This window comes from Sardina pilchardus, chromosome 17, assembly GCF_963854185.1.
Source record: "Sardina pilchardus chromosome 17, fSarPil1.1, whole genome shotgun sequence".
Classification (NCBI taxonomy): Eukaryota; Metazoa; Chordata; class Actinopteri; order Clupeiformes; family Clupeidae; genus Sardina; species Sardina pilchardus.
This window is the reverse complement of record NC_085010.1, coordinates 16,647,476-16,662,708: the sequence shown is the minus strand read 5'-3', so window position 1 is coordinate 16,662,708 and position 15,233 is coordinate 16,647,476. Positions and strand designations below refer to the sequence as shown.

The 15,233-nt window shown below is 43.8% G+C and overlaps 1 protein-coding gene across 6 annotated transcripts in view; it reads right to left on the bottom strand.

Annotated features, from left to right (window-relative positions):
* The window catches only part of LOC134062175 (sodium- and chloride-dependent GABA transporter 2-like), a 35,331-nt gene that overhangs the window by 6,298 nt on the left and 13,800 nt on the right, over window positions 1-15,233 (bottom strand). Inside the window, exons 2-12 of one of the 6 annotated variants that reach the window (XM_062518097.1) lie at window positions 13,168-13,322; window positions 11,713-11,988; window positions 11,361-11,495; window positions 9,067-9,207; window positions 7,531-7,618; window positions 7,072-7,204; window positions 6,565-6,699; window positions 4,493-4,596; window positions 1,896-2,020; window positions 1,339-1,451; window positions 218-355 (exon numbers count right to left, since the gene is read on the bottom strand). In XM_062518097.1, the coding sequence (XP_062374081.1) occupies window positions 218-355; window positions 1,339-1,451; window positions 1,896-2,020; window positions 4,493-4,596; window positions 6,565-6,699; window positions 7,072-7,204; window positions 7,531-7,618; window positions 9,067-9,207; window positions 11,361-11,495; window positions 11,713-11,917 (1,317 nt within the window). In that variant the 5' untranslated portion in view covers window positions 11,918-11,988; window positions 13,168-13,322. Of the gene's footprint in view, window positions 1-217; window positions 356-1,338; window positions 1,452-1,895; window positions 2,021-4,492; window positions 4,597-6,564; window positions 6,700-7,071; window positions 7,205-7,530; window positions 7,619-9,066; window positions 9,208-10,735; window positions 10,844-11,360; window positions 11,496-11,712; window positions 11,989-12,100; window positions 12,403-12,904; window positions 13,112-13,167; window positions 13,323-15,233 lie in introns of those variants that run through there. The other 5 variants (XM_062518096.1, XM_062518100.1, XM_062518098.1 and 2 more) reach the window with 5 other exon arrangements.

Here is a 15,233-nt window from a genome sequence, read left to right as displayed (position 1 = left end):
GTAAAGGAGGAGAGAAGAGGAGAGGAGAGGAGAGAGTAAAGGAGGAGAGGAGAGGAGAGGAGAGAGTTAAGGAGGAGAGGAGAGGAGAGGAGAGAGTTAAGGGGGAGAGGAGAGGAGAGGAGAGGAGAGGAGAGGAGGAGAGGAGAGGAGAGGAGAGGTGTGAGGGTCAGTGGGATCTGGAGAGGGGACAGAGGGGACAGAGGGGGCGCTGCATTACCGGCGTGACCATCACCAAGCCGACCAGGAAGCAGATGATGCAGATGACCAGCAGCAGCAGCTCACGCCGGTAACCCCGACGCACCAGCGTGGGGTACAGGTCCGACACCGACGTCATCAGCGCCTCCAGACTCACAAACTAACACACACACACACACACACACACACACACACACACACACACATGGACACACACACACACACACACACACACACACACACACAGAAACACACACACATACAAACACAAACAACGCAAACTGTTAAAACACAGCCTCACGTAGTAGGCCAAAAACATAAAGCCTGCATTGCTAGCAATTAACTGATAAAATGCACACATTTTATCACACATGCAAGGCTCTGCTCTAATACCGAGTGAGAGTGAGGACAGCCAAAAGCAGGTCATGGGGAAAAGAGCTAAGCAAATTCAATGTGTACCATTATCAGTGCACTAGGATTACAACAACAAGATGTGAATGTGAAGCCAGCAGGCTAGTGAGTGTCACAGGCTTCTGGCTTTGCCTTTGCCCCGGCCGTGTTTCTGTGATTTATGCCTTGTTCCCTATACAGGTGTGATTGCCTCCATTCAGCCCAATTAGGTGCGACGATGCACTGGTCACCTGTTGGCTTTAAGATCGCTGGAGGCTGACCTTGGCAGGCAGAGAGAGCCACAGAGAACGAGACGCGTGACACTGCTTGCCGCTAGAGTCGCTATGTGTGCCTTCGTTTTTTTTTTTTTACTATTTTGAGTGGATAAAATTGTTGGAACGTTGAAAACTGCACTCCGCGTTGCCCCTTCTCGGTGTTGTGCTCTTGTTGGCAGCCACACACTCACTGTGATGTGAGGTCACTAATGAGGTATGTTTGAGTGTGTTTTGTATTATGTGTATCTCTGGGTGTATTAGTGTGTATGTGTATGTATGTAGGTTTAGGTTATGTATGTATGTATGTATGTACAGTATGTGTGTGTGTGTGTGCGTGGGTTTGTGTATGTGAATGTATATGTGGGTATGTAGGGTATGTATGTATGTGTGTGTGTGTGTGTGTGTGTCTACACGTGTATGTGTGTGTATATGTATGTGTGTGTGTGTGTGTGTGTGTGTGTGTGTGCTTTGTGAGTACCTGTGTGTCCAGTCCCAGCATGATGATCATCAGGAAGAAGCAGACAGCCCACAGCTGAGGTACTGGCATCATAGCGACTGCCCGCGGAAATGCTATAAATGCCAGTCCCGGTCCTAACACACACACACACACACACACACACACACACACACACACACACAGTTATTAACTTTATAGTTCACTATGTGAGGAATGACTCGATGTTCCAAACACAGTATATTCCTGAGTACTCTTATGACATGCCACCATACCGCACGCCTTCTCCTATATGAATGCATTCATCTGTAGATCTCTATCTACAGTTGTGGCCATACATTTACATACGTATGCTAAAGTTGACTAACAAAAGGCATTAAAAAAAAACATCTTCTGGAAATTGATCTTAATGCCTAAATCAAAATGGAGAGTAGCTTCAAAAAGGAATAAAATATTAAAAACAAGCAACGTTTCGACCCTACTGGGTCTTCATCAGGCCTTCCTTGTTTTTAACATCAAACGGGAGCAAACATCACAACTGTATCTATCCACCCATCCGTTCATTAAATCCTCGTTCCTACCTGACTGGGCCACCTGGTCCATGCGGACGCCCTGCTCCTCTGCCATGAAGCCCAGCACGGAGAAGATGGCGAAGCCGGCCAGGAAGCTGGTGGCGCTGTTCAGCAGGCACAGCAGGAAGCAATCTCTGCCAACAACCAATCAGAAATCCACCAACACTCGTCAGCCAATCAGAATGCGCGACTGAGCGACGTAGGGTGGGGTGAGTGTGACGACACAATAGGCTCTGTGCACAAACGTTTTTTAGTACTGCCGTTAGATTTCCGGTGTGTTCGAACCTGCAGCTGTTGCTATGGTAATTCGTGTCTACACGGACCCAGTTGAGTGTTGCACCTAGCGAATCCACACGTTACGATAAAGAAGGATTTGAGCACGTTTAAATTTTAATTTTTGGGAAAACAAGATATTCGGTGTCTTAGTGAATATTTAAGGAACAGAATAAAACAGAAGATGCCGTTTCAATATAGTTAACGCTCCACCGGAAGTCAAACGGCAGTACTAAGTGATTTTAGCGCACCGAGCCCATTAGGGAACCACGATCAATCACAGGACAAACAGCCATGGGCAAGCATGAATCAACAGCAGTTATGACGGCAGATAAAGCTGATAACACCAGGACTTTGGGAAATATGCTGCAACCTGTCTAGCCTTTAAAGGGACACTTCACCAATTAGCCATAAGCTTTGTATTTTTGGAAAACCAGTCATGTTTTTGAATGGTCATGCATCATTCCCTCAGTTTGCCTTGAGATGGGAGAAATACGGATTTCAATGTTGTACTTCCTGCTTTCAATGATGTAAAAATCATCATTTTACATCATTGAAAGCAGGAAGTCCTATTCATGGGTTTCATTGAAATCCGTATCTCTCCCATCTCAAGGCAAACCGAGGGAATGATGCACGACCATTCAAAAACATGACTGGTTTTCTAAAGATACAAAGCCTAATGCTAATCGGTGAAGTGTCCCTTTAACATACAGTAATTTCCTGTGTATTAGCCGCATTGTGTATAAGCCGCAGGAGTGTGTTTTATGCAATTCAAAAGGAACAAAACCATATTAATACCATAGTAACCGCCCCTGTGTATTAACCTCATAGCTGAACAAATTTTGTAAAATTAATGTAAGCTGCGGCTAATAGTCAGGAAATTACGGTAACATGCTAGATAATTAGCCTCGCGAGCCATCCACGTACTTCCGGCCAAGGATTGCCTCCACTACGAGTCTGGCCGTGCTCCTCTGTGGAGCATTCTGCTCGGTAGAATTGTAACAGAACGCCCCCCCTCCAGAAAGCAGCCAATAAACGAAGAGACGGGTTGGTGGGGGCGAAAGGGGGAGGGCACTCGTGACCATAGACGTTCTATGTCTATGCTCGTGACGATGACGTTAAACGCCTGCGCTATGTTGTTATGAGTAACTATCGCCGATTGGGTGAGAGCTGTCCAATCAATTCAAACCAGAACTGGGCGTTACTTCCCGCTTCCTGCAAGCGCTTCAGAGCAAAGAAATGCCAGACCATAATACGAAATGAAATGGTAGTATTATGGGATGGTTAGGACCAGGCTACTAGATAATAACACTACAATTTGGAACGTGACAATGGAACAAACTGTTGAGAAAGAATGAAACAAAACAAACTGCACCTTTTACTCCGAGACAAATGTAGTCAAGGGAAAGCAGCTTCACTCTCTCGCTATCTGACCAAATTCTACCTCTGAAGGTCACTCTTGGACTCGTGGGGGTGGGGGTGGGGCACTGTAATCCGCCACTGGGGAGAGAGTTTTTCTGCACCCGCCTGTTCACAGGTGGCACATGTGGTGTGTTTGGGCTCTGCTCCCATTCCTGACATTCTTTGGTCCAAAAACTGACGCAGTTTTCTTCAAACTACAATATGATCCCAGAAATGTAAGCAGCAGCATGTGTGTGTGTGTGTGTGTGTGTGTGTGTGTGTGTGTGTGTGTGTGTGTGTGTGTGTGTGTGTGTGTGCGCGCAAGTGTGCGGGGCAGGCATAGTAATGTCTGGAGCCATTCCATGGATTTGCCGGCAGAGGCAAACTATGGAGTCCTGTCAAAGCCAAACGTTTGCATCAAGCAAAAATGCTCTCGATTAATACCGAAAGCCATTAACTTGGATGCCAGCTGTGCCTCGCGGTCTAATTAATTTCCCTTCGTTTAGCGCCGTTATAAAGCAGGAATGGGGCCTCGTGGTGCATGGTAGGTCAAAAAGACCTTTTCGTAGGCTGGAAAGAGTTGAAGAGTCTCTCGAGAGATGTTCGCAAAGGCTGCAAAGCATTTCAGTTCCAAAAACCCAAGCGTAGTTCAGACACACTTTATTGTTTAAGAAATGGTTGTTGTTGTTTTTTTTTTTAGAATGAAACCGTTGTAACAATCTCTCTTATAAGTGTGTGCTCGTTCCTTTCAGCATGCGATCAGAGCTTTCAGCATGCTTGGTGTGAGTACATGAGAGAGAGAGAGAGAGAGAGAGAGAGTGAGAGAGAGAGAGAGAGAGAGAGAGAGAGAGAAAGAAAGAAAGAGAAAGAGGGAGACAGAAAGAGAGAGAGAAAGATGAACAGTAGACCATGGTGTGGAAGACCACTCTTACTTGTAGCAGTCATTGTTGTATCTGTTGTAACTACCCAGCGCAGTGAGGCTGCCCAGGCAGATGCCATACGAAAAGAATATCTGAGTTCCAGCATCCATCCAGACCTACACGCACCCGCACACAGGCATATGTTACACACACACACACACACACACACACACACGCACATACGTACGCACACGCACACACATACGCATACAACATACCAACACTGACTCATATAACAGCCATAAACACACTCACTATTCACATCACACATACACAGATCCATGTTACACACACACGTAGTAAAATCTGGGTTGTAGTGCTTTGGAGAATAGGAGATGCATAGGATCCTGTCAGATATGTATGTCTTTGTGTGTGTGTGTGTGTGTGTGTGTGTGTGTGTGTGTGTGTGTGTGTGTGTATGTGTGTGTGTGTGTGTGTGTGTGTACAATATATATACAGTGCCCTTTACCTTTATTGGCACTAGGGTTGGGTACCGAACACTGTACTTTTACCGGTGCCGACGGACGTGAAGTCGAACGGTGCCAAACTTCGGTGATTTCATGTGCATCAGTAGCAGAGAGCACCAGCTGAGCTCATGTCTGAGTGTAACGTTATGTCTGTCTCAGAAGTGAAAGCTTTTATGGCCAACTTAATATGCACCATTTAAAACGCCATGTCCTGCGCCAGCAGCGGGCATAAATTATCAATCAGAATAGTATCCCTGGTCAGAATCACGAGTGAGCTGAATCCATTCAAAACGGTAAAAAAAAAGACTTGGGCATAAATTATCAATCAGAATAGTATCCCTGGTCAGAATCACGAGTGAGCTGAATCCATTCAAAACGGTAAAAAAAAAGACTTGGGCATAAATTATCAATCAGAATAGTATCCCTGGTCAGAATCACGAGTGAGCTGAATCCATTCAAAACGGTAAAAAAAAAGACTTGGGCATAAATTATCAATCAGAATAGTATCCCTGGTCAGAATCACGAGTGAGCTGAATCCATTCAAAACGGTAAAAAAAAGACTTTAAACAGTTCAAAGCAGATGTGACAGCGTAAGAGCAGAGCAGCGCTGTGTGCGATAGCCAGAGAGGTCACTCACGTATCCACAGCTGCAGAAATGAGCAGAAGACCTCTGGCAGCATCGGAGTCGACGGCACTAATGGCTCTCAAGTTATCATCTATGTGAGACACGCGTCTTTGCTTCCCCTGATGCTAATGCTAAAATTTGATTATTAAATTGAACTGAACTGAAGACAGAATCCGTTCTCTTTGTAGGCTACAGTTTGCTGGTTAGCCTGGCAATAATATGTAGATAACCTGAAAGGCTATGCGTTGCGTTTCAAGGTGGAACAATGCTCTGCATTTAAACAAGCTAAGTTCAAATTCACGTTGGCATGGAATGTTTTACTTGTCAAAGAATACCCGAACGATTTAAATGAGCCTACAGCGCACGCCAGTTAGAGACTAACTGAAACTAAGTGACTTAAACAACGATGGAACTGGGAAGGAGGGGATAATAACTAACTGTTAAATTGCATAAAACACCTACAAAAGTGGATGGATTGCCTTTTTCATGAACTTGGCCTAAAATAGCCATATCTTCACATAACCCCAATGGACCAATTAGTTGTTCTATAGTTGAGTTTGATTGAGTCTGTTTACAAACACATTTACTATCCACTGTTCATATGTTCATACTTTAAGAGGTAAGAGGGTGATTGAGAGGGGTTTGCATTGTTTAAAAATGTCTGAATGTATGAATTGAGTTATTTTGCAACTTAAATCAAATGTTGTAGCTGTTACAAACAAAGGTGTTAGGGATTCAGTAGGGGTAAGATACTTCAGGCACTGGCACTGGTACCAATACTGGTTCAAATGTGATGGGGACCCAACCCTAATTGGCACCACTGTGAATGTCGAGTAAAAAATAACTGTACAAAATCATTCACTCACTGGCAAATCTTCTTTCTCTCACAATGAACACAAGGAGGAAAAATCCAACCCTGGCATGGGTGTGTGTGTGCGTGTGAGTGTGTGTGTGTGTGTGTGTGTGTGAGTGTGTAATAAGCGCAAGGTTACCTGGGGGTCAGCAAGCCGCGTGTGATTGGGCTTGAGGTAGTAGATGATTCCAGTCGAGGCCCCGGGGAGAGTGACCCCACGGGCCAGCAGGATAAACAGCATCACATACGGGAACGTAGCGGTCAGATACACCACCTGAAGGCACCCAAACGCACACACACACACACACAGAGAGAAACCACTTGAGATGACGAATGTGAGGTGGCAGGGCTGAATAAGGCTGATGCACCATGAGACTATGAAAGGCCCTCTGTTTGGCACATGTTTGAAGTGCTTTGGAGGCTATTTTTGTCTCTAATTGTTCTAACATGATTAGTCAAGCATTTAGTCAGCATGGAGGCTTAGTGTAAGAGAGTCTGATAATGTTCCGCCTGTTAGACTGGGTTTCAGGTTTGTGAGCAATGTGTGTGTGTGTACTCAAGCAAGTAGGGGTATTTCTACAGTACTTAAGGTACTGTGAGCAGACAGTGTGTGTGTGTGTGTGTGTGTGTGTGTGTGTGTACTCACCTTGCCTGTGGATTTGACACCTTTCCACACACAGAAGTAGCAGACAACCCAGACCATCAGCAGACAGAGAGCCAGACGCCAGTTAACTGAACCCAGCTGATCAGGGCCGGGGGAGAGCTTCAGCACCTCTTCCCTACACACACACACACACACACACACACACACACAGAAAGACACACACACACACACACACACACACACACACACACACACACACACACACACACACACAATAATCAGACCAAATTCTGAACTTTCCTGATCTCATGCACATTTCACATACAAGCACAATCTTTCACTCTCAGTCTCTCACTGCCGCTTGAAAACCCACAGCCACACACACAGACATATACAGAGAGAGAAAGACTGATAGAGAGAAAGAAGGAGATAGACAGACAGACAGACAGAGAAAGAGAGAAAGAGAATGAGAGAGAGAGAGAGAGAAAGGTACACACTTACTCCCAGAACTCCATGACTGGAGATGTGGCATTTTCCACCAAGCTTCCATTGCCTGTGATGTTCCGTCTATCAAATTCCACACATGCCGCTGTTACATAAAAACACATTCAGTCATTGATCACTGCATTATCAGTCACGGGACATAACATAAATAATCACTTTCTCACAAGCAAAACCTACAGTATTAACTACACCATAGGCACTTCAAGTCTTACACCCAATACGTATAAGTTGTAAGACTTGGTGTACAGTAGGTGTGTGCACTTAACGTCTGTGATTGTAATCTAATGCACTTATACAACAATTCTCGGCAAACAACGCTTTGCTTCAGGAGAATGGAAGGGCCATCAACTTCATTTCACCCAAATTCTGGACACTCCCTTTAAAGCAACACTTAAGCACTTCTCCTCTGTTGCAGGCAAGCGTTTTGTTTATCTAGCAAACAACAAAGTCCACAGACAAGGTAGAGTATGTTGCATGATTTTATTAAAGTATGATGTATTGCAACATCGAAGCAATTAGAAATTTGTACAACACAGTTTCTTATGTCTCATTCCATCGAACTACAGATCTGCTTCCCTGATTTGGTAAACTTACATAGTGCAGTTATAGCCGATAGCGGGGTGCGAAGCGAATGCAGAAGTGGCGTTCACCCTGTAACGAGTTGATGAACCACTGAAATGATTTTGGAAACATTATTTTAAGGGACAAAAAACTATAATTTAGTGTTGCTTTAAAGTCACAATGAGAGCGTTCATAATGAGTTCTAATAGTTCTAAATGGATGGTTGCTGTAGCCAAAGGCCAGTCGTTGGTTCTATCTCTCCCGTTGTCAAGAGGGCTTATCGCAGGATTCTGATGAACTTTTAGCTTTGAAAACATCACTATTTTACTAGCCTATTGCCATCCAACTAGCTAAAAGTCACCTCCGTCATATAAATGTTGCTATGTTCTGAACGTCTGTATTTCAGGTTGGATGCAAGGTGACTCCACAATGAGTTTGGCAAATTAATATTCAAGTGTGATATACGACCAACAAATTGGATCTACTTCATAGGTGTGCAAATAACCCACAGTTAATGCACCCATTATAGAACGTAGGACAATGGGGAATTCAACCAAATAGTGGAATAGTAGTGATTACAATAGACTTTTACAATGGACAATAGTGATTACAATGGCCTTTTTGGAAAAATACAATTAGACAACTAGACAGTGTTTTCTTTTCAGCCAATTGTCAACACAGTATTAAACTGACAATTCTACCTGGTTGGCGAAGACTTTGCAATATGAAAAGCTTTCGTAGGTACCTGTGAATCTCAATGGCTTGGATAAGCAAGACTAGCCCACTTCCTGTTTGGAAACGTGAAGGCAGTATTGGTTTAAGAGCTGCTTGGCATATTTTCCCTCCCCCATCACCCATAAATCTCTCCAGGGACTGTCCTTACAGTTGCACCTGCTTACACCTGCCTGCCTGTTATGCAAGTGGAACGTTCACCTGAGGGCTGCCAGGTGTGTTGCAGGAGGGGAGGCTTACCTGTGTTCCAGGTGTTGTTGCAGTGGGACCAGGGCAGCACGGTCTGAAAGCTGGAGCACAGGTAGAAGAACGCCCAGGCCAAGATGACGATGTAGTAAACGCAACCATGCAGGATCATGATCTGACTGGCATAACCGAGACCTGGAAAAACAAGCACGCACGGATGCATATGTGCATGCGCGCGCACACACACACACACGCACACATGCACGCACGCACGCACGCACGCACGCACACACACACACACACACACAGTACAGAATATTAGGAATTTAGTCATTCAAAATAGTTCACACGCCATAGACAGATAGAGACCATAAGACATTGGACTTATTCTGTGTAAACACTAAGTAGGAATACAAATCATGTCCCTCCTACCCCCTGGAAAGATAAGATCACAACCTGGATCACCTCATCCCTGCGCACAAACCACATCACCCCCACAGTAAAGATATGGTCCAGTGACACTAAACAGATCCTGAAAGACGTGACCTCTGATGGGGAGGATACAGCCCAAACTGAGTGCATTGCACTGCCAGCAGCCAGACCAATGGAGACCCTGTCTGCTAAATGACTTAAGCTAACTAAGCAGGTATGGACTTGGATAGTACTTGGATAGGAGGCCTTGGTGGTCCCATAGTAAGATCAGTTATGGTCATTTGGAGTAGATGTGTCTATCTATTAGGGAAGTGCATCTCTCCCTTATAAGGCGATTTCATATGTATCTAGATGAATAAGCTATGAAACTATTTAGAAACTATACATTTTAATGCAGAACTATCCGGTGCGATTCAACGTTTTTTTATACAGTTTTTTTACATAGTATTCAGGACACAGGCAGCTAGTGGATGGGGAGGTGATGTTTGCAGTATGTGACAAAAAATGTTTTATCTTATAAGCCACTTAACATCGCTTAAAGCACCTTTAAGAACTTGGCCAGATGTGACTCTCCACGGCGAAACCAGTCGCTTGTCGCAACAGGCGTTTCCGAGAAAAAATACCTTTTTAGTTACTTTTGCTAAAATCGTTTGCTAAACTTTTTTGTGTGAGTGTTTTGAAACAGTGGGAGGTCTACACTGTACGGTCGTGAATACATTTAGCTGAAAAACGTACCTTTTCTAGTCTAAAAACGTGAGTTTCTTGAGGTGAGAAATTGAACTCCAGCAGAATGTTAGAGGCATCTCGTTTTTACCATTCTACTCTAATATTTACAGTAAATGCACTCATTGACGACCACCAAGCTATCCGCGTGCTGTGTCGTTGTTAATACAACGTAGCCTACCACCTTACAAGGCGTTCGTGAGTGTTGAGTCGACAGTCAACTTCAGAGGCAGATTTCTCCGTTTCTCTCTTGGCATGACAGGATGAACTCAACTCCTTTGAATGTTTATATTTCAGTAATATGACGTTCAATTCATTAGATATAGGTATCGTTTTGAAGGTTGATTATGCCCTTTCGTGAAAATGTAATAACTATAATTTTGACATTTTTAACAGTGAGACTGGTTTCGCCACGGAGGGTCACAAATGTCTCTAAACGAAATCACTAGGGTGATGAATCGAGTATCTAGTACATTCCAAGCCAACAGTCAGATGTTTGTTAATGACAGGCCTGTCGATGAGTGTCTGTGGTCCTCTGTGCACAATACCGTCAGTAAAGACAACCCACCGTCATCTTGTTTGCGGCGCTGGAGCCATTGGCAAAAGAGTTGCTCGGGTTGGCTGTTTGGCTTGCCTACCAGTTGCCAAGAGGCGCAGTGTAATAATCAGACATTCCCTGAAGGAGCACAATCCGGGTAGTTAGTGTGTTTTGCACTCGGATGACTGGATCTCATCAATCAATTTCTCCTCATATTTTCTTCTCCATCTCATTCAAATCAAAAGGCCCGGAGTGGATCACCACGCCAGTGTCATTTGCAACTCATTATCAAACATAGTCCGAAATTGTGTATGGTGAGCAAGAGTAGTCTAGTGTGCAAAATGGTGAGCAGGCACTGCTTTGTTCACATTTTGGATATATTTTTGTATATCTGTGCACAAAGAGCAGCTCATCACAAAATGATGAATGATGGGCTGTGTTCTTTGTGCAATAGAACACTGTTTGGAACAATTCCCACATTGTGAAATGTCTCTAACAAAGGAAGTGTGCACGTGTGTGTGTGTGTGTGTGTGTGTGTGTGTGTGTGTGTGTGTGTGTGTGTGTGTGTGTGTGTGTGTGTGTGTGTGTGTGTGTGTGTGTGTGTGTGTGTGTGTGTGTGTGTGTGTGTGTGTGTGTGTGTGGTTGGGGGGGTTACCTCCAAAGAGAGGGCATATGCTCCTCCAAGCACTGACTCCGCCCAGACAGGTGAACTGACCCAGTGATGTCTCTAGCAGGAACAATGGAACCCCACACAGTACCAGGAACAACAGGTACGGCACAAAAAACACTCCTGTTCACAAAACACACACACACACACACACACACACACACACACACACACACACACACACACACACACACACACACACACACACACACTACTTAGCCTAACAAGTTTGGTACCTATAAGAATAACAAACTGAAACACAGTAAAACAATACGGCAATGAGCTGTGATGATTATTGTGTTAAACAGATAATGGTAATTTACTATGAAAACGCACTCACCCCCTCCATTCTTGTAGCAGAGATAAGGGAAGCGCCAAACGTTGCCCAGGCCAATGATCTGCCCTGCTACGGCCAGCAGAAACTCGGCCTTACTGCCCCACTGGCCCCGCTCCAGCAGGGACGTCTTGTCCAAGCTTTTTCGCTCATCCAAAGGCTTTTCCGGCATGCCATCTTTCTTGAGTACAACACCTTGATCCACAGCCATATCAATAACCTACACAAGCACACGCTCTTTCCCACGCTCTCGCTCTCTCTCTCTCTCTCTGACACACACCCCTAGAAGAGATGAGAGGGGACAGTGTGCTTTCAGATGTTCATTCGCTTGCCCATACACCGAACAAGACAAGGCATCTACATTGCCTACATCGGATTATAGCAGGTGCGTTACTTAAGAGTGGCAGGTCCCGTTAGTTGCTCTTAACACAGGAGTCGGGCGTGTGCCTGTGTTATCTGAGCTCACCAGGCAACGGTGGTTTTTTGTGTGTGACAGCCAGAGGGTGGAGAGATTAGCGAAAGAGACAAGCGAATCACTCCAGGACACAACCATGACGCGTCTAGAATACATATGGCGACAAAAATGAGTTATTATAGCCCAAACGCGTTTTCTTACAACCACACCAAAACACCGGGTTACGTGATCTTTCCCCCCATGCCGCCGGTCAGTCACAACTGCGTCCAGTTGTTCCCCAGTTGCACTAGTCTTGTCATGTGATACACTTTTCACACGTGATGTGAGCGCGGTCGTGACGTAAACGAGAGCATGTCTTCTCACGGATGTATTTTGACAATATTCTATAACTTAAAATATACCGGAATACGCGGGGAAAGACACCAATTAAACATGCGCCCGGGAATTAGGCAGTAGCCAGAGTTCCTATGCAGCTCGCCTTTTACGTATGTGTAAATGGACACCCCTGGTGCGCGTAAGGGGATGGATAACTGGAAGACTTGTGTAACGATTACAGTTGGTTACAACACGAAGGGCACCGCGCTAGATTTGGTGAAGAGGAGAATGCCTTTCATCCAGCAGGTTGTTCTTATTCAGTCCGTCAACTGTGTCTAAATTAAATCCCATATAAAGACTGAGAAGTGATTTATAGCTTGCGATTAGAAATTAGATGTTCGACACCTGAAAATATACATTAAACACATCAGAAGGAACACGAACTGAACTGTTCACACTGATAATTACCTACAAATGTTTCTGCCGGTGCCTCGTGGTATCCGTGTTCACATTGTTATAGTCTCTGCCCACGCCAACATACAATGCATAGTACTCGCCGTGGTGAATATTATAGTTTCATGAATGAAATTTTCTTGAAATTGTACAATTCTCTCCCTTCGTGGGTCGTTTCTGGTGTGAACACGTTTATGACTGAACCAAACATCGCGCATGCGTTGAGTTTCACAACAGAGACCTCTCCATCCCTGTAAAGAATGTTCGCATCCCCTCACCTTTCCCTTAAAGAACTAGTGAGACTGTTTGTTGTATGTTAAGAAGAGGTTTTCCTTTTCTTCCTCTTTTTCTTCTTCTTTTGCATTGACCTGCTCTCTAGCTTTGTCCTCTGCTTTGTCCTCTGTCTGTGTTTTCTCTTCTATGCGAGTGTAGCCTATAGAAACGTCATAAAAATCCATGTATCATTATTAGCCTATTCTTATCATTATCATTATCAGTATTAATATTATTGTTAATAATAATTACTTCACTAAGTAAATCATTAAAACTTTTAAAAAATATTACACCTATCATTTATTCATAGTAATCCTTTTTGATGTTGAAATTGCTTATTGAATGGCCTGTATTCACACAGAGACACACACACACACACGCACACACGCACGTGCGCACACACACACACACACACACACACACACACACACACACACACACGGATGGAAATTAATGGGATTTTATCAATGTTGATGCCAGTGCCGATTCTGCATATAGTCCATCAATTAGTATTAACACTATGTGTGGAAAAGGTAGGCCTACTCCTTTTCACCATCTACGCAGTTGTTATTACCTTGAAGTCTGAATACAGTGTAGAAGGTAGAGCATGACTGACATGTGACAGAAACTGACTCTGATATTTGAGGATTTCAAACTCTGAAAAACTATAAATCAGTGGATATTCATTTTTAACAAACACAGTGTAAAAATGTGTTCTAATATTTACCCTATTGGGAAGTTATTGTGTTATTGTTTGATAGGCCTAACTATCTGGTATCCTAATGAAAGGCAACAACATTTTAGTAATTTAAGTAAGTATTTAAGTAATAATTATTATTAATAATATCAGATAGTTCAGGTCTCTCAGGCTTGAACCACACTGCAACCACGACCCAGCTCGAGAATAGAAGGGGCACCTATTTTTTTTTCTGCTTAACGCAAATAGTTCTGTGCAGAAATGCTTTAAAAAGATCAGTCGATAGTCGCAATTTGTGTTTAAAAGGGGAAGTGGAGCCTCAATGTATAGTGTAGTTGTAAAGTAACAAAAACAGGGTGACCTCCAACCGTACTCTGAAAAGGAGGACAGGTTGTGTCCTAAAGTGAGGACAAATTGACCAAAATGAGGACACCTCACAATTTCTGCTCATAGGCCTATTCCTATGTGAGCCATGTCTCAGGCCCAAACCACACTGCAACTGAGACCCAGCTACAGAATATAAAGGAGTAAAGGACGCTTATTTTTTCCTGCTTAATGCCTTCCAAGCTAAAACATAACCACCTCCTGGTTCCAGAAGGTGAATGGTTCACTCCCAACATGGAATTGTTTCTTCCTTGGGTAATTTCAGACCTTTCCTGAAAATTTCATCGAAATCCATCCTTAACTTTTTGAGTTATCTTGCTAACAAACAGACAAACAAACAAACAAACCCTGATGAAAACATAACCCCCTTGGTGGAGGTAATAACTTCATAGCTCTTTCATTGTAGAGTTACAGTATATACAGTATATGTGCACCTTTACCAAAGACAAAGAGTAGCCTAGCTTAAGTACCTTATACAGCCTCTCCTTGCTCCTCTCCTCCTCCCCCTCTCCTGTTCTCACTTGTCTGCAGAAATGTAAATATTAACTGACCTAGGTCTACCAAGGCAATTGTAGGCCTATTACAACGACATATTCAAATCAGTACGGCCATAAATTAGAGTAGCAATCATAGCTTACACACATACAGTGATGAAGGGCCACACAAGATAGTCTCAGTCGCACACACAACACATAGTAAGAGTAATCACAATATTATTTGTAAATATTATTCTCAGTACCAACGGGCTACGTTATCAAGTGACCAGGTCACAACATTGTGGCAGCTGTACGCTTGCATCAAATTACTTTTGTGAGTACCATGGCATGATACTGCATATACATTGTTCCCTGTAGTAAAATTATAGGCCCTGTAGCAAAATGACACCTTGGGTCAGGGTTGTCTAGCAACTCTCCATTGGATAACTCTCTATAAGGCCAATCACATCGTGTAGTCGGTGGATGGGCTTAACATAATGATTACAAGACTAAA